Here is a 23,188-nt window from a genome sequence, read left to right as displayed (position 1 = left end):
TTTTGTTTCTTCTGCCCACTTACAGTACATAAAGACAGAAGGTTTGACTGGCGGTAATTCTGCTCACCAAAGATGACATTGGAGATGAGCCTGTAACCCTATAAGCATAAAGCAACTTGGTTTTGTTTGTGTAGATTGGGGTTTTATGGTTTCCCTCTCCTCTTTCCAGGCTTGGATTCATTTTGGCTTGTGCAGGCCTTAAAGCCTGCTTCTTGAGTTTAGGGTCAGGCTGATATTTGTTACATCTGGAGCCTTGAGGCCTAGTTTGTGAATAAAGCCCATTTTTGAGTTTAGTGAGTTCAGATCATATCAGTCAGGGGTTTCTGTCATTTTGTATATTGGGGAAAAATGCAGTGCAGTTGTTAGTGCAAATTTCTAGCAATCTGAGGAAGGTATGTTCCCTTTGCAGAAGACACATGATCAAAGAAATGACCAAGAACTGGATGATACCTAATAAACTCCATTGCTCCAGGGGCGCTGTACAATGGAAGACCCTGAGCTCTGACCCCAAGTATGCGAAAACTAACAAATTCCTAATACAAGAAACTGTATAAGGCGAAATAAAGAACAAAAAAACAAAAAAGCATGGTCTGGAATAGAAAGGGGTCTGCAGAACAATGGTGGAGACCAGCAGGCCGCTTGGGTCAACTGTAGGGGCCAGGAGATGAAAGTACCACTTCAGTTGAATGTAACTAAATGTGAAGTATTAGATGTAGGACGTAAAAATGTCAGATTGGTATAAACTTGAAAGGTCACTTCAGGAGAAGGTCCTACGAGACACAGTGGACTGGTCACTGGGGATGAGCAAAACGATTTGTGTGAAATTCAATGTGCGATAAAAATAAAAGATTTCACTAAACAAATTGTGCTTCTTGACCGGTGAAATCTGTGACATTTCTACTTTGTTCTTGATGTGCAAAAGCGGAGAAAGCGTATTCTGGTGGAGAGTCTGGTGAGGAAGGCATGGCTTGAGCGCTCTCACCTGCCAGCACCTCGAAGGCGCTGGGCACAAGGCTGCCGGTGATGATCCAGAAGAGTCCTGGCCTGGAAGACTTTGGGGAATGTGGATACCAATGATGTCCCCTCAGACATGGTGACAGGAACATGGTGGCAGATGAGAGCATGTGGAACTGCAAGGAAGGAGCCATGGCAGCAGCATTCAGGGCCATGGAAGGAGACAGTGACTTCAGCAGACAAATAAACCGTAGGAAGCAATATTCCTTGCTGTCGACCCCACTCCTCAAAAATTAACCCCCCCCCCAAAAATCTAATTTTAATGAGATTAGTGTTTTGTGATTGCAAAGTTACATGAAACAAAATATGTCTGTTCTGCTCATCAGTACCAGTCATAATGTGCATTCTGACGAAGGGCAGAAGGCGTTAAGGAGGCTAATAGCATGTTGGGGTACATAGTGCCCCCCACATGTGAAGCACAAGTCCATGACGGTTACAGATAAGCTCACATAACACACTAGTCAAGACGCAACTGGAGTTCTGTCTGCTGTCCTGGTCTCCATATTATGAGAAACAGACAGAGCAGCACTACAGGAAGTCCAGAGGAGAGCAAACCACAAGGACAAAGTGAAGGAGATGAACCTTTACAGTCAAATCAGAAGAAGACGTGGCATGGAAATGTCTAAAATTACAAAGGGGACGATTTGGTTTTAGGAATTCTGGAGGGGGGTTTGTTGTTTGTTATAATATTATTAAATAGCTTGAGTTTCTGTAAAAGCTAAGCTTCGCCTTGGGATGGAGAAAGTACGGCCAACCCCTCCATGCTCTCTGAATCCCAACAGTTTACCTTCAAGTAATTTCTTCAACACAAACACAGAGACACAGCTGGGAACTGTGAAGGGTACATTTTGCACAAAAGTCATAGGGGTCTTCTTCACTCAAAAGAACCACAGATACAGTGACCAAGTAGTGTGGTGGACAGCTGGACTTTGAGGACCATCAGAATTCAACTTGATGTTATTTTGAATAATCGAGATAAATAAAACTGGCGAGCTTGGTGGGTCAAATGGCCTGCTCTCATCCCGATGGTTCCAACGGCCCACTTACTGTATCAGCTCAGCACTGGGCACCACTCTGTTTCACTACAGCTGAATGAGCGCCACCTATCTGTCACAGAAAGCAAACCACACCACCTCTGAAGTCAAAGGTTTCAACTTTTATTTATGCCACATACACTGAATTTGCCTTTGAAGAAACCTTGCGAGAAGCCCGCTTGGACATTTCACTCTTGGATTTAATTGAATGTTGGCAAGGCAAGATGTGACCATGATAATTTAGTGCATTAAATTCTCACAAATATCATATGAACATGAACACCACTGAGTAAGATCAAAGAAGGGAAGGAGGGGAAGGCTGGGGACGGAGAGAGAAAGAGAGCACATGGAGACGACGATTTCGAGAGAAACAAAGTTCCAGTCTGTTTTTTCGTGGAATCCTGGGTTGGAGTGCAAAAATACAAAATAATAAAAAAATAAAAAGAAATGAGGAGAACCAAAGCAGCCCCAGTCTTCCTACTGAATTGTGGGGATGAGAAGTGACAGACGGGGGGTGAGGGGGTGGTGGCCAGGCCACTTCAAGCGACTTCCTCCTCTGCTTCCTCCTCAAATTCTCCCTCTTCGGCAGTGGCGTCTTGGTACTGCTGGTACTCGGACACCAGGTCGTTCATGTTGCTCTCAGCCTCGGTGAATTCCATTTCATCCATGCCTTCACCAGTGTACCAATGGAGGAAAGCCTTTCGTCTGAACATGGCGGTGAACTGCTCAGAAATGCGTTTGAACAGCTCCTGGATAGCTGTACTATTGCCGATGAAGGTGGCTGCCATTTTGAGACCGCGGGGTGGGATATCGCACACTGCCGTCTTGACGTTATTGGGGATCCACTCCACAAAGTAGCTGCTGTTCTTGTTCTGGACGTTGAGCATCTGCTCATCCACTTCCTTCATGGACATGCGGCCACGGAAAACAGCTGCAACGGTCAGGTAGCGGCCATGGCGTGGATCACAGGCGGCCATCATGTTCTTGGCATCGAACATCTGCTGGGTGAGCTCAGGCACGGTAAGGGCGCGGTATTGCTGACTTCCTCGGCTGGTTAGGGGGGCAAAACCTGGCATGAAGAAGTGGAGACGGGGAAAGGGGACCATGTTGACGGCGAGCTTCCTCAAGTCGGCGTTCAGCTGCCCGGGGAAACGAAGACAGGTCGTGACGCCGCTCATGGTGGCAGAGACCAGGTGGTTAAGGTCCCCGTAGGTTGGGGTGGTCAGCTTAAGTGTGCGGAAGCAGATGTCATACAGAGCCTCGTTGTCGATGCAGTAGGTTTCATCTGTGTTCTCTACCAGTTGGTGCACGGACAGGGTGGCATTGTAGGGCTCGACCACGGTGTCAGAGACTTTAGGGGAGGGCACCACACTGAAGGTGTTCATGATGCGGTCGGGGTACTCCTCACGGATTTTGCTGATCAGCAGGGTGCCCATACCTGAGCCAGTGCCTCCCCCGAGAGAGTGGGTGAGCTGGAACCCCTGCAGGCAGTCACAGCTCTCAGCTTCCTTCCTCACCACATCCAGGACGGAGTCGACAAGCTCGGCACCCTCTGTGTAGTGGCCTTTCGCCCAGTTGTTCCCAGCACCGCTCTGACCTATGAAGACATAAGAAAAAAGACCGTGAACAAACTTCCAGGATGTGAGTGTAGATATTTAGATGCTCAAAGGGCTTTGATGATAAAAGAGAACTGGTCAGCAGGGAAAAGTCACCGGCGTGAAAGTGACGCTACACATGTGGTGCTACTCTAGAGTAGACTGGGTGCTCTTGGGTATATGGGTGGCCTCCAGAAATCGTCAGGAATTGTCAAGCTTCTGACTTTAGTGTCCATACAGAAGATTATATACAGTATTAGCTATACAAGATACTGTATATATACATATATATATGTATATATACATACACACATATATATAGAGTCAAGGCTGGGGGGCTATCAAGAGGCAGGGCCTGTTAAAGCCCATTGCGGCACTTCTTGTGTGATTTTGGGCTGTACAAAAAATAAATTGCATTGTGTGTATATATATATATATATATATATATATATATATATATATATATATATATATATATATATATATATATATATATATATATATATATATATACACACACACTATATATAATGTCACACACGTGTGCATGGGAGGCAGCTAAAGGGTCTAAACGAGAGTAATTCCATGCCAGACCAGGGGTGGCGGAGTGCGCTGCCCTTTTTTCTCGCTTTCCTGTAGACCGTTCACAAGAAATTCTGCCTGGCCCTGATGGTGTCACTTCCAGTTCCGGCCCTTTTAATGACATCACTTCTGGGTCTGACCCTAAGGAGGAAGATCCTTCTGGATCTGGCCCCTGTTGACATCATATCCTGGTTTGGTCTTTAAAACCACCATTTAACAAATAGTTGATCAGTTCTGTTTTGGACTCCATTCTGTGCACATCAGTGCTAGCAATTTACCCTTTTGGAGCCAGGGAATATTATATGGGTGGCTGCCCCAAACCTTTTAATGACTCTTGTGTCTGGTTTTTGTGAAAATATACAGTATATATATATATATATATATATATATATATATATATATATATATATATATATATATATATATATATATATATACAGGTACTTGTCGACTTACGACCGCGATTGGTTCCGACTGACTGGTTGTAAGTTGATCTGGACGTAAGTCGGCCTATGTTAATTTAAGGTAAGAATATTAGACTGGGTAATAATATTGTAATCATCTTAAAGTAATATTTTATCAACATTTTCTTACTTTCTAAGACAAACACAGCATACTACAGTACAATTTGTTTAATATGTGGAAAACGTACAAAACAAGAAATACTGTACTGTACATTTAATTCCTGGCACCACTGGTGCTTGGCTGCGGGTTGTCGATATCGCCTTCATCAGATCAGGCGAGGCTGCGGACAGGGTGATGGGAGGAGTTGCTCTTTTCATAAACATAGTGAGCTTCGTCTGAATTGTTTGGTTTTTTTTTCTCTTCTTAAATTTCGCAATAAGGACGAAATGTGTTGCGTGCCATCCGTTCAATCCTCGCAAATCGTTCAATATTTGGGTCCATTTTTTCAAAATGAGCGAGGAGTTTATTCAGTAGAGATAAATCTTCTGACAATCCCTTTGTGGTGAACATTCTTTGTGGCACCTCCTCCTCTTCGTCTTACTCCAATTCTCTTGTTTCTTCTTCCGCCAATTCTATCAGCTCTTCATTCATAAGTTCACCTGATTCCCGGTCTAGCAACTCCTCGACATCTTCCATTTCACATTCCAATGAAAGGTCTTTTGACAGTTTCACTATTTCTTCACGAATCTCATCAAGTTCTTGTTTACTGTTAAATCCAGCAAAAGTATTTACATAACGCTTAACACACTTCTTCCATACGCCATTCATACACTGTGAGTTGACATTTCTTGCGGGGAGGGCTTCGGTTTTCTCTGATCTGAGTTCACCTCTGTTATAGCGCGTCTTTATTTGAAAAGAGCAGTGTCATATCGGGGCGAGTGTGAACGCTAACTTTGACAAGCACTATAAATTTTCAGCGGTTGTTACAGACGTAAATCAAATGTGTTTTTATTGTATAATATTAACAATAACAGCAGCTCTCTACTCAAAGCGGTAAACTCGAGAAGCTGCTAGCATCGAACCCAGAAGCTCTTGATTGGGAGTCAGCAGTTGTGTGTGGGAACTGTTAACATTTGAATGTGATGATTATATATAAAACTTGTGCACGAACGAGACTGGGATAACTGTGGATGTGGATGTGAGTGGTGTGTGTGACTGAGAATGACTGGTGTGAAGCCTGAAGTCCAAATATCAAATAAACACTTTCACAAGTACAAGTATAACAGAACAAGTGCGCTTTTATTCAAGAAGAAAAAAGAAAGCAGGTTGCGGTAAGCAGTTGATGCGACTGCTTGCGTAGTGCAATCCTAAGAACTGCCCAATCAAGAGCTTCTGGGTTTGATGCTGGCAGCTTCTCAAGTTTGCCGTTTTGAGTAGAAAGCTGCTATTAGTGTTAATATTATAGGGTTATATGTTAGGGTTATATTATTATCGAAAATTGCCAAAACAACAAGACACAAACACACGTGGGGCAACACTGCTGCGTATATTTTTACTGCTGCGTAGCGAGACTTGAGAGTGCGGGAAACTGGCGCTGCCAACAGCTGGCGGGGGAAACAGTCAAACGCGTCGTAAAGTCGAACAGTCGTAACTTGCATAGGTCGTATGTCGACGAGTACCTGTATATACACACACACACACATATATATATATATATATATATATATATATATAGACAGACAGACAAATACACTATTACATATCTTATATATAAACGTTTAAACGTGGAAATGTGCGTGCCTTTCCGGCCCGGAAGTGAGAGGCGGAGTCGGGGTGAGGGCTCCGCCTCCAACGAAACAGAAAACTCACTTACCTGCTAATAACACAAGCGAGGCAAGCACGTCAGCAAAACGAAACCTCAAAAGAAAGACAAAGTCGCTTAGCCACTAACATTGATAAAAATGGTATTTCTTTTACTTTTCCTCTCGCCACTAATGCACAAACAATGTGAGCACGTCGGCAAAATGAAACCACCTAGGAGAGAGACGCCCAGAGGAGTTCCTTTCAATTACCTGATATCTCTACATTTCAGTTTTTTTTCTGACGATTTTAACAGTTTCTAGGACCCCGGGCTTTTTACAACATGGGCTTACACAGCTAGTATACATATATTGTGGCGGGCGGCTGGGGGCTGTGCCCAGCCGTGACGCCTAGAAGGACCGGGAGAGGGATTACACCTCCTCCGGACCACGAGAGGGCAGCCGTCCTGGTTTGTATAGGGGCCCGTGGTCAGCATCAGGGGGCACTCGGAAGCACCTGTGAAGCCCTGGACGTCAGTGCTGGCGGAAGGAACACCAGGGACACCCGGAGTGCTTACGGGTACTCATGCGGCACTTCTGCCACACCAGGAAGTGCCACAGGAAGCTCGTCAGGAGGCACCTGGAGCACGTCCGGGTGGATTTAAAAGGGACCGCCTCCTTCCATTCGTCAGCTGGAGTCGGGTGGAAAAGGATGAAGCTCGGAGGACAGGAGTGGAGGCGGTGAAGGAAGGTTGGACATTGAAGAGGCCCAGACTGAGGGTGTGTGGTGCAGGGGCACCGGGTTGTGTGTGGAAACTGTAAATAGTGTAAATATGAATAAACGTGTTGTGGCGTTTAAACCATCGGTGTCTGCCTGTCTGTGTTGAGACTGGTCTCCACAATATATATACATACATACACACATACTACTTACTGACATGAGTGCCTGAGGGAGTGCAGTTGCTCACAGCCTCCTCTCATTTACCTGCACACCAGACAGATGACGACTCCTGCAACAAATGTGGACTTCACGTCTGCTTTTACACTGAAAGCCCTGGGGGCAACGAGAAGTCAGCTCTCATTTGTGAACCTGAACTCAAGATGGACAGAGCTACACCGCAAACAGCAGACTCCCTCTTTAAAGGAGAGGTTAAAGGTGTGTGTTGTCAACACGACAGTTTTGGGCTTTACGTTCACATCCAATCTGTTTCTTTGTTTTGTGTTGAACGGGGCACCTGGTTTATCGACAGATTTGGTTTTTTGCTCCAGCTTATCTGAAGTTTTGCCTTTTATCTTTTCTGTCCTCCCAGGCAATCTGACCTTTCATCAGACTCATCTTTAGGGACTTAACAAACAATTCTACTTTTCTATTAATCATATATCACTCGTAACTTTTTTGTGTGTTATTTATTCTTTACTATTATCTATTTTAAATTTGTTTTTCTTTGCTTGTAACTATTCTTTGACATTGTGTAAAGTTTCTTTCTCTGTACGAAAATGTGCTATAGAAAGAAATGCTTTTGTAATCATCACCTCTGTCATTTTTCTTGTTACTTATACAAATTATACCTAAATTATATTATATCTATTATATAAAAAAATTTTGGGTTGAGTCGTGATCATCTCGGGGAGACACTTTGATGTCACGTGAGACTAGACATTACAACCTTAGGAAGCAAGACCCGTGAGACGGTGACTTTTGCACATCACGCCCTACTTACAAACAATTTAAAACAAGATCACGAACATCTAACATCGCAGTTGTTGGAATGCTTTTGGCAGACACACTTCATGTGCTCCCAGCTCTTAAAAATGTTATATGTTCTAGATGGCACGTGAATGACTAGGCGAAGAAGAAAGAGTAGCGCGTTGTAAAGAGACACGAAAGCGTTGGAGAGAAAAGAAGGCAAAAAAGGATGCACAAGAGAACAATAATAATCTCTGTGCTAATTCAGAAAAATAAAGTAAGTAATAATCAGCCCAGACGTCCCGCAAGAGACACTCTGACATCCCACGAGAGACACTTTAACGCAGTGAGACCAAAGGACAGTTGCTGTGCAGGGTTTTAAATGATTGACGCGCAGCGCGATAAGCAGAACACGCAGCTCAGCAGCAGAAAGACACCAGCTGATCTGTCCACATCTCCTTAGCTTGCGTTCAGGCCCCCTTCACAACGCGAGCAGCAGAGGCGCGAAATGGCATGGGGTGCGGTAAGCAAGCGAAGCAGGGACAGCTGCTGTACAGACTTTGAAATGATCGACTCGCAGCGCAAGAAGCAGAACACGCAGCACGGCAGGAGGAGCACTAAGCACGCAGGTGATCCGTCCACATTTCCAAAGCGTGTGTTCAGCAACCCCCTTCACAACACAAGCAGCAGAGATGCAAAGTCGCTGGTGCGTGGCAAAGCCCCCTAGTGCATATATATATATATATATATATATATATATATATATATATATATATATATATTAGCCGTGCCCTGTGTCTTTGCCCATGTAGTACTGAAAAATGACAGCGAGGAAGGCCCTGCCCGGCTCCCCACTCTTGATGTCGTGCTTCCTCATCCCCTCGGCCCACAGCCTCTGTCTTGGATTAGCACAAATATATCACTCCTGCAAGCGAACTCTGGTCAAGCAAATTATAGAAAAACCCCAATCTAAATCCGTTAAGTAGTTCTCTCATGAAAAGCGGACAGACAGATGTTGGATGTTATATATATATATGTTATATATATATATATAGAGATATACAACTATATATATATGTGTGTGTGTGTTCTCCATCTATAAGATGACCTGAGTAGCATGGGCCTCACACCAAAAGAATGCTGAGGTCCACAGGCAGTGGATTAAAAAGATTTGGGGGTAACTGACCAATCAATTGACTTCTGTAACTGTCCCACACTTAATGATTTGGTCCGTGCCAGGCTACCTCCCAAGTGAGTCACTCCTTCTCCCTGGGCGCGCATGAACATAAAAACATGAGGTGGGTACTCAAAAGTGAAAGTGAAAGTGAAGCTCGAACGTATAACTGATAGCTAAGCTGACCAATTTCTCAATGGGGCGTTTTATAAAAGCCCATTAGGGTCTTCAAGATTCAGTAGTTTGTTGTGAACAACGGGCATATGGAATAAATTATGTGACAGGCGCTTTAGCACGGAGCTCACTTAATGACTCAAAGATGCGTGGATTGCCAGCCAGCGTAGTGCAACAGTACAAAGTTTGCCCACTTGGCATAATGTGTGTGGTTCCTAACACTGTTTGGAAAAAAAATGAGGAAAGCTCCAGTAAAGTTATCACTGTTCTACATAGTGCTGGTTATTTGGAGGCGGCTGGGCAATGATCCTTCATATGAAGGGCACTCTGTAACAGACAGCCCAATGCCCTCACATTCACCCACCAGAGCCTTTCTATACATGTGGTCAGTCCCTTGTGCCCCCACAATTGTCTCTCACACCAGTGCAGTCCTTTTGCAGTTCAGATGGCTCCCCAGTGGTCAGTATCAGTCCTGGAGGATTGTATGCTCACTCTTACTGAGCTCCAGCTTTAATGGACACTGACCAAGAATAGCGGATGTAGAAAAACATCTAGAGAGCCAAGCAAAAACTGCAATTTGAGATCTGCCATTGTGTTGGCGCTTCTTTCATGAATTTGTGACAGCATTTGTATTTCTACACAAATGTGCCTTTTAGATAATGAACTAAGTGGGTCACATTCACTATGAATGCTGTGTGATAAAGATCACATATTATTATTGACCCCTTAAGCTTTAATATTAAAGAGGTCCACAGCATACTGATGATGCCCAGCAGTGCCATTTAAGGAATGAGAATCAGAAGAGCTAAACAATGTAGGAACACAAAGTGGGCCTCAGAAGCAGTTTTCAAAAATCCCCTCACAATGGCAGGGTGATGGTTGTATAATGTTACTTAAGTGCAAACTAAAAATCCGCAAGAGCATTAAGAATGTCATGATGGAATCATACATAACAATCAGAAGAAGAACTGAGAGCAGCGGAAAACTGAAAAACAAACAGCCAGTGCCAGTGGCACTGCTTGGCAAAGCTGTGAGGCACAATGGCAGGTAGACAACAGGCAATTACCAAATACAAAGTTGTCGGGTCTGAAGATCTGTCCAAAGGGGCCTGAGCGCACAGAGTCCATGGTTCCGGGTTCAAGGTCCACCAGGATGGCTCTTGGCACGTATTTTCCACCTGTTGGTACAAAAACAGGAAGACACAATGGTTACAGCATATAGGAAGAGCATCCTGGAGCAAAAACTCTTTGAGCAGACAGACAGACAGACAGACAGACAGACAGACAGACAGAGAGATAGATAGATAGATAGATAGATAGATAGATAGATAGATGTGAAAGGCACTATATAATAGACAGACAGACAGACAGACAGACAGACAGATAGATAGATAGATAGATAGATAGATAGATAGATAGATAGATAGATAGATAGATGTGAAAGGCACTATATAATAGACAGACAGGCAGACAGACAGACAGACAGACAGACAGACAGACAGGTACATAGATAGATAGATAGATAGATAGATAGATAGATAGATAGATAGATAGATGTGTAAGGCACTATATAATAGATAGACAGACAGACAGACAGACAGACAGACAGACAGACAGATAGATAGATAGATAGATAGATAGATAGATAGATAGATAGATAGATAGATAGATAGACCGAGCATGTATGTCTGCAGTGCGCTCAGTTCTGCATGCTCCTCTCAAGAATGGCACAGCTCAGTCAACAGACTGGCACATTTTCAGTTCACTCTTCTAAGTAATAAGCTCTCACAAACAAATGTGCTTCAAGATGGCTGCTTTAATGGCTTGCAGCCCAACAGATACCCGAGGTTCAGCTTGCCAGAATTGCTTTGTAACCACCTTGCCATGTCACTTGCAGTAGAAGCAGCTACTTGTATATACAGTCGTATCCCAATAAGACCACGCTTGACTCCATACCTGTTTATTCAGGCTAGACCCATGTTAACCCATGGAAGAAGGGGTACTAAGACATCAGCCTGCATCCCTGAGCCAACATGGCTGACCTGATGCCATCTAAACTGTCAGGACAGCGTTATATTGACCCATGTATATAAAGCCATCCCATAACTAATCAAATGAGCCCCCTGCACATACACACTTATCACAAAGCCAATAAAGTTGAATTTATGCCATCTAAAATGCCATCTCATGCATGCATACCTACCTCACTACAGCTGAGTTCACATAATTTCACATAATATCACGTCCTAGTGAGCTGAATGACTTTCGGCCTGTTGCTCTGACATCACATGTGATGAAGACCATGGAGAGGCTGCTGCTTCACCACCTTAGGCCACAGGTTCAACACGCCCTTGACCCTCTGCAGTTTGCATATCAGGAGAAGGTGGGAGCGGAAGATGCCATCATCTATATGCTACACCGATCCCTCTCTCACTTGGACAGAGGCAGTGGTGCTGTAAGAATTATGTTTCTAGACTTCTCTAGCGCCTTCAACACAATCCAACCTCTGCTCCTTAGGGACAAGCTGACAGAGATGGGATTAGATTCATACCTAGTGGCATGGATCGTGGACTATCTTAAAGACAGACCTCAGTATGTGCGTCTTGGGAACTGCACGTCTGACATTGTGGTCAGCAACACAGGAGCGCCACAAGGGACTGTACTTTCTCCGATCCTGTTCAGCCTATATACATCAGACTTCCAATACAACTCGGAGTCCTGCCATGTGCAAAAGTTCGCTGATGACACTGCTATCGTGGGCTGTATCAGGAATGGGCTGGAGGAGGAGTATAGGGACCTAATCAATGGCTTTGTTAAATGGTCCGACTCAAACCACCTACACCTGAACACCAGCAAAACCAAGGAGCTGGTGGTGGATTTTAGGAGGCCCAGACCCCTCATAGACCCAGTGATCATCAGAGGTGACTGTGTGCAGATGGTGCAGACCTATAAATATCTGGGAGTGCAGCTGGATGATAAATTAGACTGGACTGCCAATACTGATGCGCTGTGCAAGAAAGGACAAAGCCGGTTATACTTCCTTAGAAGGCTGGCTTCCTTCAACATCTGCAATAAGATGCTGCAGATGTTCTATCAAACAGTTGTGGCGAGCGCCCTCTTCTACGCAGTGGTGTGCTGGGGAGGCAGCATTAAGAGGAAAGACGCCTCACGCCTGGACAAACTGGTGAGGAAGGCAGGCTCTATTGTTGGCACGGAGCTGGACAGTTTAACATCTGTGGCAGAGCGAAGGGCGCTCAGCAGGCTCCTATCAATTATGGAGAATCCACTGCATCCACTGAACAGGATCATCTCCAGACAGAAGAGCAGCTTCAGCGACAGACTGCTGTCACTGTCCTGCTCCACAGACAGATTGAGGAGATCGTTCCTCCCCCAAACTATGCGACTCTTTAATTCCACCAGGGGGGGTAAACGTTAATATTTAACATTATACATAGTTATTGTCTGTTTTTTTTTTTTTTTTTCACCTGTATTATTATCATTCTTTAATTTAATATTATTTATTGTATCAGTATGCTGCTGCTGAAGAATGTGAATTTCCCATTGGGATTAATAAAGTATCTATCTATCTATCTATCTATCTATCTATCTATCTATCTATCTATCTATCTATCTATCTATCTATCTATCTATCTATCTATCTATCTATCTATCTATCTATCTATCTATCTATCTATCTATAATTTAGACTGGCAAAGTAGGTCTGGGTTAATATACCCAATTGGTTCCCATAAATAATGCCACTTCACCTTATACACGTATCCCTGAGCCAATTTATTTGACTTGATGCCATCTAAACAAGCAGAGCACCCTGATGTCTAATGAAATGAGCTCTGTGTCTGTCATACCATCCCATCTCCCAGATGCTTCACTGTAGTCAGGTCTGCACCATCTACACTGGCAAAGTAGGCCTGTGTTAACATACCTAATTGGACCCCATAAATAATGGAAGTTCATCTTACACTCATACCCACAGCTTATGCAGTTGACTTTTTGTCATTTACACTGCCAGACCATTGCTGGACTTACTCTCTGTATGTAATGCCATCTGGACCCATGTACAGTTCATGGCATCTACACTGGTAATGTAGGATGGCATAAACTAATCCAATGAGCTCCCTAAGATGGCATTTGATGTAAGCAGATCACTTGACGAGTCACTAACGACTCAGTAATATCTACCCTGATGCATTCCCTGTGTCCATAAAATCAACTCCACTGCCAGAATTGGACCACTCTGCCACCAACCCAATGTGCCCACAGTGTTCTGCGTCATCCTATCTGAAACGCAGCTCCCTTCACTTCTGTAACTGGTCTTGTAACATCTGCAGTAGCAGAGGAGGAGCCCAATAACTTAAGGAAATGAGCTTCCAAATCTAACATTAACATTCCTTATGGAACTGTCATGGAGACAATATGGCCGACTCAACACCATCTGAGGAATCCTCTGAACATAACAGGATCTCATCTCACGTATGTCTCCCTGCCTTGTTTTGGCTGAACCTACACACTTTAGACTGGCACAGCAGGACTATATTAATGCCCATCATAGGCAATTCTATGCCATCTACACTGCCAGGGCAGCACTGTGCAAAAGACCCCTCTGTACGCAGCACCACCTCATGTCACTGACTGTGTGCATCCCTGCCTTACTGTAGTCATCCTCACACCATCTACACTGCTAGAGCAGGACAGCAGAAATGAGCACCCCAGACCTAACTCCATCTCTTCTCACATATTTGTTTACACTCATTTAGATGATGCCACCTTATCTCATTGGCCAGGGCTGTACCACACAAACATACTGAATGAGCCCCCATATATCATGTCTTCTGTTCTGAGATACGCTTCTCTTCTCGACACTCCACGCCATCTGGACTGGTGATGCCAAATGAGCCCTTCACACCGGACACAGGTAACCGTTACACAATGGGGTGGCACAGCATTAACGCAGGGCATATGGATCATAATCCTATGAATGCTGCCCTGTATATAACAGGTTTTCACAAAGAGACCACCACATCACACAAAAAACACAACAAACAAGAAGCCACCCATTCAAAGAAATAAAACACTGTAGTTAAAATAAAACTGATGGCATAAGATCAGATCATGCCTACTGCATATGAAAGTAAAGCAACTTTGACAAATGATAATCTAGGAGCAAAATAGACCCCCTAATTAACCCTGTCAATCACAGAAATCCTGATCATCGAGGCACTCAAGGTTCCTTTAAAATGAATTTAAGAAACCACGTTAAATGTTATAATGTTATACTCACTGCCCATAACTATGTTTGTGAGAAAATGTAATGCTATAAATTGAAAAAGTTTCATTTTAATGCACATCGACAGTGTTAAATCAGGGGTGGACAGCCGTCACTCTCATCATCCTCCATCACTTAAGCCCAAATGTTGGTTTATCTCTTCAGTGTATTATGTTTGATCAAACACATCACTACCAGTACCTTCGTGTTCCCTGCTCGATTAGATTTATGCATGTGTTTTAACGTGACGTTAAGGTTTCTATGAAAATCCTGGTGAGAAACCGAATTTCCCACTTGGGACAATAAAATTGAATCGAATTAAATTGAACTGAATGGCCCATCACTGGCCGGGCAAGCTCGGGTGACAGCTACCGCCGTTAAATAAGATGAGTCCATTAAATCAGAAGAATTCGGCCAATGGGACACGTTCATGGAAAACAAATAAATCAGAGCCCTCGTGCAGCTGCCGGTACCTCAGTGATGATAAAGCGCCCGACGGCGGCTGCCAACCACGAAAGACATCGGGCTGCGAACAAGAACACACGCACGCACGCCGCCGCTGTCTGAATGCAGTGTGACGCTTGCCGTGACTTGCTCAAAGTTAGCATCTGTTGTTTGGTTGTTTCTCGTGGCCAGTAAAAGTTGGACAGCGGAGTCATCTGTGTTCGTCAGGCATGGCATTGCTGTTTTCTGTGGCGCCATTAAAAACGCCATTTATTGCAATAGACGCCGGACTACTGATTTGCAAGCCTTACGGCTTACTTCGAGCACTTCAATTCCCAGAAGTCAACAGGAGCGCGTAGGGGCCGATGGGAAGATGCTTTCCTGGGCGCGAAAGTTGGAAGGCGCGCGTTCTGCCACCCATGGGGTCAAAGTGTATGTGTACTTGCGCGCATGTTGGGCGGGTGGGTTTCACACAAAGTGGCCGCTCGGTGTGATGTGGATGAGGAGCAAGAGGTGGCCTTCCCTTTGTCGACAGAGTGCGTGACCATGTCTGTTGTGAATCGTCTAATTAAGGTAGACACGTCCTTTGTTTATTCATCTTTTGTATTTCGTTTGAAATAAAAAATGTGGACCTCGTCGTTTGTTCGTTTGCAGTCGTGGTGTCGAACGCCGTTCCTACAGGACCGTAGTGTCTGCTGGTTTTGTCCCAGGAAGTGACACCATTAGGAATGTAATTATTAACGCTAATAGTTGGGCCACATCGTTGCCTTGATTTGAATTGCTGTGTGTTTTAATGTTCATTTTTTTTTACTTTAACCAGCAGCCTAAAATTAATTAGCCAACAGACGAGCTGGCTGAGATGCCGTTTGCACCTGCGTCTGTCATATGATATTTGTCTCAATAAAATATTTAAAAAGAAAGAAAGTGAAGCAACATCAGTTGTAATTAAAGCAAAAGTCTGTTAATTTGCAGCAGTAACTAGTAAAGTGCCAGTCATTTTATATCCCCTGAATGGGGTTGTGGGGTCTGCTGGAGCCTATCCCAGCTGGCATAGGGTGCAAGGCATGGAATAGACCCAGGGCAGGGTGCCAGTCCACCCGTCAGGATCGGAGTCTGACATGCTGTCCCAAGTGATAACAACCTGCATTGTTAATTTATTGTGTTTTCAAAAGTACCAGAGTAAGACTTTGGTGGTCTGCCAGCACTGGAGCACTAATGAGACCCACCATTACCAGGGGGCACTGCACACGAGTGATGACCTGCTGGCTATAATTTAAGCCACTGGATGTTTATTAAAATAAAACTTATTTAGAAGACTAATAACAGTTAGAATGAGGGATTCATTGAACCAGATACCTTTTTTTTTTATTTTTTCTCCTCAAAACTTTGATCTTGCGAGCTGATTGGCAAGAACCTGAACTGAGAACCCGTTGGGTGAGTTCTGTCTGAATGGAGACATCTGACTGACTTCATTACTTAATCAAAAGAAAATGTGGCGCATCCAGTGAGTGACTACAAAACTGGTATCGCATTAATGATAGTCTGTGTTTTCATTGAAGGAATGGCTGTAAGATGAAATATATACAAACATATTCTGTAGAAATCCATGAGGTCTAGAAACAGACAGCAGCACATCACTCTTCTACCAGTTATTGATTCCACCATTTTTCATTTATGTACACATGTGTATAGAAATGCCAAGAGGGGGCAGTGATGCGCATGTTCTCTGCAGTCCACCAGTAACCCACCTCTCGAAGAGCAATCTTGCTCCTCCACGTACTCCCAAAGTAATTGTGCTATAAAACGTTCTTTCCACCTTGACAGTTGCTGTATAAAACTGGAGCATACCTGTGGCCTCATTGTAATAGACGCTTATCCGCTCCAGTTGTAGATCGCTGTCCCCATGATAGGTGCCAGTTGGGTCAATTCCATGCTCATCACTGATGACCTCCCAGAACTGGAAAAGAGACCAGACAAAGGTCAGACACACCTAAAAAGACGACCACCGGGTGACTGTTACTGAATAGGCAGGCTTGGCTAAGTCAGGAGGACAGTGGAAGGAAGATCAGAGACCATCTGTTAGTTCTGTAAACTAAACCCTACCTGTCAGGCAATGAGCAGCAGGCAGGATGTCACCCTGAGGGGGACAACAGACTGTCACTGGACACCTACATGCTAAAACAGAACAGACTGAGTGCAGGAAATAAGCAGCAATTGGCATATAACGGGAAGTGCTGTCATTTTGGACCTTTACCAACCTTACCCTCATGCTGGATGGGCAAAACTAGAGAAACACATACAATCAAAGGAGCCATCACCAAGGACTTGGCATGTAGTACTCATGATGCTGTTAAAAAGACTGTGACATCAATATCACTGTAACAGGTTCAGAATGGAGACACATTCTAATATATGACCAGGGGGTGCCACTGAGGTGCAGTGCCAGCCTATACCTGAATTTAGGCATCTCGCAACCTCTTTGTCTTCATTGCCATACCAGTGAGTTCAAATACTGAGCTACCAGAAAACCTGGCACACTTGGGAAGGTCATTTTGTATTTTTGTATGTGTTAACAAGTGAGCCCAAAAAACAACTAGAATATCAACAGAAGTGTCTGTTAGAAAAAGAATTACGCAAGGAAGAAAGATTATATAGCACCTTTCGTAATCAGCAATATTCAAAGTAAATATCAAAGCATTTAACTTTATCAAGATAGAAAGACACTTGTAGGATCTGAGGAGATTGCCTAGTTTCTGTGCCAGACATCTCCTCGGTCCATTCCCAAATGGTCGCATTTCAGCCACATGCATTGCGACAGCTTTGCTTCCCACAAACACCCGTGCTGGCCAGAGTGCTGGCCTCATTAATAACTAATCCTCCTTAGCAGGCAAGTCACATGCAGAAGCTGACTTGTGCTGGTCAGTGTGAGCACACACATCACCGCAGTGAATTGCCAAGCTATTCAACAGTCAGAGGTGCATGCAAAATCACTCATGGATAGCGGGCTTTAAATGTCCCCCTGCTTTGGTATGAAGGACACCCACCAACTACTGGCAATGCCTACATCCAGCAAGCATAAAATTAACGAGTTAAGCAGATTCCCATGACTCCCGGCCCAATGTAAATGAATTTGATGGGGGGGACTGTGGCTATTGGTGCTCACAGTAGCACATTTTCAGGGTGACAGAGCATACAGTCAGGAAAATGAAATGTAAATGACCAGCTCCATCACAGCACAGTAAACACGGGGTCAGGGTGGAGCAGCGTGGACAGCTCCCAGTGGCCTTAAGCACTGACTTTCACTTTAAGGTTTGGAAATGGCACTTGAAACAAGTGGAATTCATTCAGTTGTCACAGTTTTTACTGGAATGACACACATTTTAACCTCTGCAGAGAACACTGTAACTGGTAATTATTTAAACTCAAGAGATTAGAAAAGAACATACAATGGAATTTTTTTAACAATAAAATGGTGACCATTAATTCACAAGCCTTCATGTATGCACCATAACTGTAAATTAAAATATAATATAATGAGGTTAATGCAAACTGAGGCAATGAAGCAAGTTCTCACTGTAACAGATGCCTTGATAAATGTCTATGTGCCCCCTCTCTCTGTCTGCATGACACTCTGGGGGGGGGGGGGCGTTCCTTCTCCATTACTTTCTTATAACTTCTCTATCTGCATTAAATCTCTAAAAATGTATATTATCTAAAGTTTAATTAGGAACCTTTCCTATATATACTGTGTACATGTGCAGTATTTGTATTATATGAATTTATGTATATGTACTGTAGAATATGGCAACATTCTATTTAATTTTTATATCTCTCGCTAATGTATAATGACTCATCCATTTCTGTCTATGAAGTAGTTTTTGTAAATGAAGCATAAATCTATCCATCTGTTAATGATACAGTGCCTTTCATATTTAGCTCTTTCTGAAGCAGTATTTTATATTGCTTGTTTCACATCTAATTTTTTTTCCTGTATATTAATTGTATAGTTATGTTCCTATCTCTTTTTAAATATTGTGTTATATAGTGTCTTTCTCTTCCTCCTATCACTCTAGCTGTTTATTATGTTGTGTCTTTCCGATCTGTTTGTCTATTTGCTGTATTTTGTGCATTTCATATCCACGTAGTAATTTTCACACTTATCTGTCCCTACACAAAACTAAGGTCAGGCCTACAGACAATTTAGACAGTTTTAGTAGTTGGAACACTAAAACAGTAAAACACAAGATGGCTGGTTCAGTTCTTATGACCTCCATCTACGGTGATCCTAAACAAGTCAGTTCACAGCCAGTACTTGGGTGTTAGAAGGGAGGAAATGTGCCATTGTAGACTGTCAGTCATTTTTATTACTTAGCTACATTAACACGTTAAATAAATTAATGTAAGTGTAATGATTGCATTTCTTTAATGAATAGAAATAGGTCACTGACTGAGGTCACTTTGATGTTGTGCCAATGGTATTGCTCAGTTTTTATGAGTTCACTGTGTTTGTATTAAATGTAATAAAAGTGTCCTATCTGTCATTCATATAGTGCCTTTCATATCTATCTATCTATCTATCTATCTATCTATCTATCTATCTATCTATCTATCTATCTATCTATCTATCTATCTATCTATCTATCTATCTATCTATCAGGTCTGCAAATCAGGCCTATGGGTCATAGTGGCTGCTGGTTTTTGTTCCAACCCAATTGCATAACTAAAAGCCAATCCTTTCTAATAACTGATCTTCTTTCATTTTATGGCCTATTAGTGCTTTCATTCTTCCATGTCAACTCATTGTTTATCGTAGATTTTTATTTCCATTTCCAAGGGTGTCATTCAAATGATTTACACTCTGACGTGGATGAGTAATTCTCAGTCCTTCACTTCTTTCTCTTCAGTTTTCTTCCAAATATGTTATTTAACCAGGTAGTTCACAATGAATTCCCACAGGTGTAAATGGAAACATGTAAGAATGTGAACTGCTGGTTCCTTTGCATCTTATTTTGAATAAGGGTCAGTGAATGCAGTGGTTTATGACTAAAATAAGCAATTGAGGGGAGATCTTAGCAACTAAAATAAAGGATAAAAATGTCATTTTTAGCAATATGTGTTTCAACAGCAGTAATTCACTTCTTGGGTTGCGCAAAGCCCTCCTTGATTGACGTTGCAGACCCCTGAGCTATATAGTGCCTTTTGAATCTGTTGATTTAAGATTATAATGCACCCTTCCTATTTATTTCTTTTTCTCTTTCTGTCTATCTAGTAATGTATTTATTAGTTTTTTATTTATTCACTTTTAAGCCTCTTGTACAATACTAGACGAAGTGTCAGGTGGCTGGCAGAGGTGAGGGCCAGATATTAAAAGCGCACTCGATATATCAGCCCCCAATACAATCCCACCGCACGCCACACCCCACCGAGCCCACCGCTGGCAGCCCAGCTATTCCCTCCCTTTCGTGACTTGAATCCAAAAGGGAGATGCAGGCTGTGAATGCTTTCAGCTTCGATAACAGGCTCCCCCTCCCGCCTCGTAAAGCCTCGCTCTTAGGGACATTACGAATCCCTCCAGATAATTTCGTAAGAAAGCCAACAGCTGACTCGTGGCAGGTGCTCGGTGCTCGCAGCCCGGGCGGACAGGTGTGCAGTCCAATGCAAACACAGTATAGGGAGCTCGAATGCAGCTCGTCCCGGCCACTCCCCGCATCCATCTTTTCTATTAGAACATCGATGGGGTGGGCAAGACGGAGATCAGAACCGGCAGATTTCACATTTCATCCATTATTTTTATTTTTCCATTATTTGGGCTTAGAAAACGGCATGCCATGGAATGTAGTGCCTTTTTTTTTACCAAAACAGCAAAGTAGGAACTGAGGCACAGGAAAGGAAACTATACTGAAGGACCAAATGGAGATGCAGCAGCCCGGCAATCGGAGGAACTGAAACACCGCACACGCTTTTGTTCACGACGTGCTGCTCACTCCCTAACATCCACGATAGACATGGACCGCAGACGGAACCTGTACGGATCCAAAAATGCGATGCCACCGGTCCAAAGACCTTGCAGACAAAGAGGAGAACGGGATGAAGAAGCGGAGGCAGCTGGCAGACGGGGTGGGGGAGGGGCGCGTCTGTGCTCCTCTTCTGCCGTCCATTCATTTTACTGCCCCACTTCTTTTTTTTTCTTCTTCCTAGTACAGGGTGAGAGGAAACCGCAGTATGTCCAGGCAAAAATGGACACAAGGAAGGGACTGTCACTGGTCGTGGCACTGCTGCATCGCCAGTGTGAACTCATGTATATTTAAACGAATATGCGTCAAGACACACCGATCCTTGAAAGTGACAGTGTCTTCAAATCACGGACATCCGCCAAGTAAAATCGGGCTAATGTCTGTAGGAACGTGAATCGGCCGTATAGATGATTCATGCGTGAGCTTATTAAACGTGGCTCGGCCCCCACACCACCCCCCGGCACTACAGCCTCAGATCGCCATTTTCTAGGTCGATTTAATCCTTGTCTCCTTCCCCATTCAAACTGCTCATCCTCAGAGAAAGCCATGATCGGCTCCTCTCCGTTAACCAGGGTCTCCTTACAGGCTAACAGACCGGAGGTCCACTATCCGGCGCACATAGGCTTGGCTTCGTTGAACAGAAGCTGCCCGTCCACTCACACTGCCTGTCACACTCCCCAGTACCCGGCGCTTCACTCGCTCGCTCATTTTAATGTTGAGATCATTCTTTGTTTTAAATTTTGTTACCTTGGCTCCAATCTGGTTTCCGCACTGGCCGGCTTGCAGGTGGACAATTTCGCGCATGTTGAGCAGCTGGACTCTTAGCAGGGACAATCAGAAATAAAACCTCGGGCTGTCACTCGCCACTAAAGCCGCTATTGTGTCTCTTCGGCTCCGCTCCGTCCGGCCTGCCTGCCTCACCCAAGTCGAGAGCGCGCTGCACGGGACCGTCACCGGCTCTCAGTAGTACGCGGTGCCCAGTTCTGCGCCGCAGCGTGACGTCATGAGCAAGCCCAACCCCCCAAAAAAACCGTTTGCTGCGGGGATGGAAACGCGCGCTTCCGAGAGAAGACAACAGCATGCGTGTGCTCGACCCGGGAGTTCTGCGCAGTCAGCGGCGCATCTGCTTAATCACGCGAAAGGAGCTTTATAGACGATTAGTAGTACTGTAGTCCATTGATTCGTTTTTGAAAGAGGGTTGTATCGAGAGTGCTGCAGAAATGTATACATAATTCAAATTTTAAAAACAAGTGTCACAAAGCTGGCTCACCGTGTTTGAACCCAAGTTCATTTCTTGGGTGGCCAGGTGTTTTTAGCATATTCCCACTGTGTCCACATGAATTCTCCTAAATTAGTTATGAATGAATATCACAGTGTGTGTATGAGTTTGCCCAGTGACAGCTGGTCTCTACCTTCAACCCTTTGCCATCAGATAAGCTGTGACGACCTTTGTCTTTGTAATGGAGAAAGCTGGTTTAAATAGTTTTTGTGTGTTCTTACAATACTTGTGAAAATGAAGAGACATAGACAGAGTGTGACATTTTCCTTCATGTATCACCTAATGGAGCATCCTGGCATTTTTAGGGACACTGCAGGTAAGGGGTGGAGGGAATAGCTGAGGCAAGTATTGCCAGTCGGCTGTGAAGGCCTTTGTGCCAGGGCACGTCCTGTCATGACGCATCAATGTCTGATGCCAGTCTGCTGAAGAATGCGACACACACCTCAATGCAAGCTTTGTGCTGCAACAATGCTTTCGGAGACACCATTCGGCTTGTTTCCTAGCAACAGGGTGGAGAGATCTCCTCTAGTCCTCGGGGGCGGCCAGAGAAGGAAAAAGGATAAGTGGGGACTGCTGATAGCTGGGAATGCCAGGGTTTATGCTACACGGACATCTGGATATGATCCCTGAAGGGATCTTCATAGGCTTGTATCACAATACAAAGGCCATATGTGCCAGGTGGACATGCACAGACTGGGGCTGAC

At 44.0% G+C, this 23,188-nt stretch overlaps 2 protein-coding genes across 2 annotated transcripts in view; one reads left to right on the top strand and one right to left on the bottom strand.

Moving 5' to 3' along the window:
* Positions 1-2,150: 2,150 nt before the first annotated feature.
* On the bottom strand, positions 2,151-22,183 carry LOC114667568 (tubulin beta-4B chain-like). Its single transcript, XM_028822922.2, has 4 exons — positions 21,953-22,183; positions 17,040-17,148; positions 10,531-10,641; positions 2,151-3,645 (listed from the first exon to the last, which is right to left on the bottom strand). Exons 1-4 carry the CDS (start codon positions 22,007-22,009, stop codon positions 2,588-2,590), a joined length of 1,335 nt encoding a protein of 444 aa, XP_028678755.1. The 5' UTR covers positions 22,010-22,183; the 3' UTR covers positions 2,151-2,587.
* pnpla6 (patatin-like phospholipase domain containing 6) overlaps positions 15,742-23,188 on the top strand; it is an 85,917-nt gene continuing 78,470 nt past the window's right edge. The window contains exon 1 of the mRNA XM_051920530.1: positions 15,742-15,764. The gene's annotated coding sequence lies outside the window, so the exon portion shown is untranslated. The remainder of the gene's footprint in view (positions 15,765-23,188) is intronic.

Source organism: Erpetoichthys calabaricus, chromosome 17 (assembly GCF_900747795.2).
Source record: "Erpetoichthys calabaricus chromosome 17, fErpCal1.3, whole genome shotgun sequence".
Classification (NCBI taxonomy): domain Eukaryota; kingdom Metazoa; phylum Chordata; class Cladistia; order Polypteriformes; family Polypteridae; genus Erpetoichthys; species Erpetoichthys calabaricus.
Note: the sequence above shows the minus strand (reverse complement) of the source record. Positions and strands in the feature narration are given on the sequence as shown.

What these genes read in the sequence shown, in the direction of transcription:
- LOC114667568 (XM_028822922.2), bottom strand. Translation starts at nt 22,009, where the DNA reads ATGCGCGAAATTGTCCACCTGCAAGCCGGCCAGTGCGGAAACCAGATT. An exon ending in CTATTACAATGAGGCCACAG is followed by an intron (nt 10,642 to 17,039) that starts GTATGCTCCAGT and finishes TTGTACCAACAG; the next exon opens with GTGGAAAATACGTGCCAAGA. An exon ending in ACCCGACAACTTTGTATTTG is followed by an intron (nt 3,646 to 10,530) that starts GTAATTGCCTGT and finishes ATGTCTTCATAG; the next exon opens with GTCAGAGCGGTGCTGGGAAC.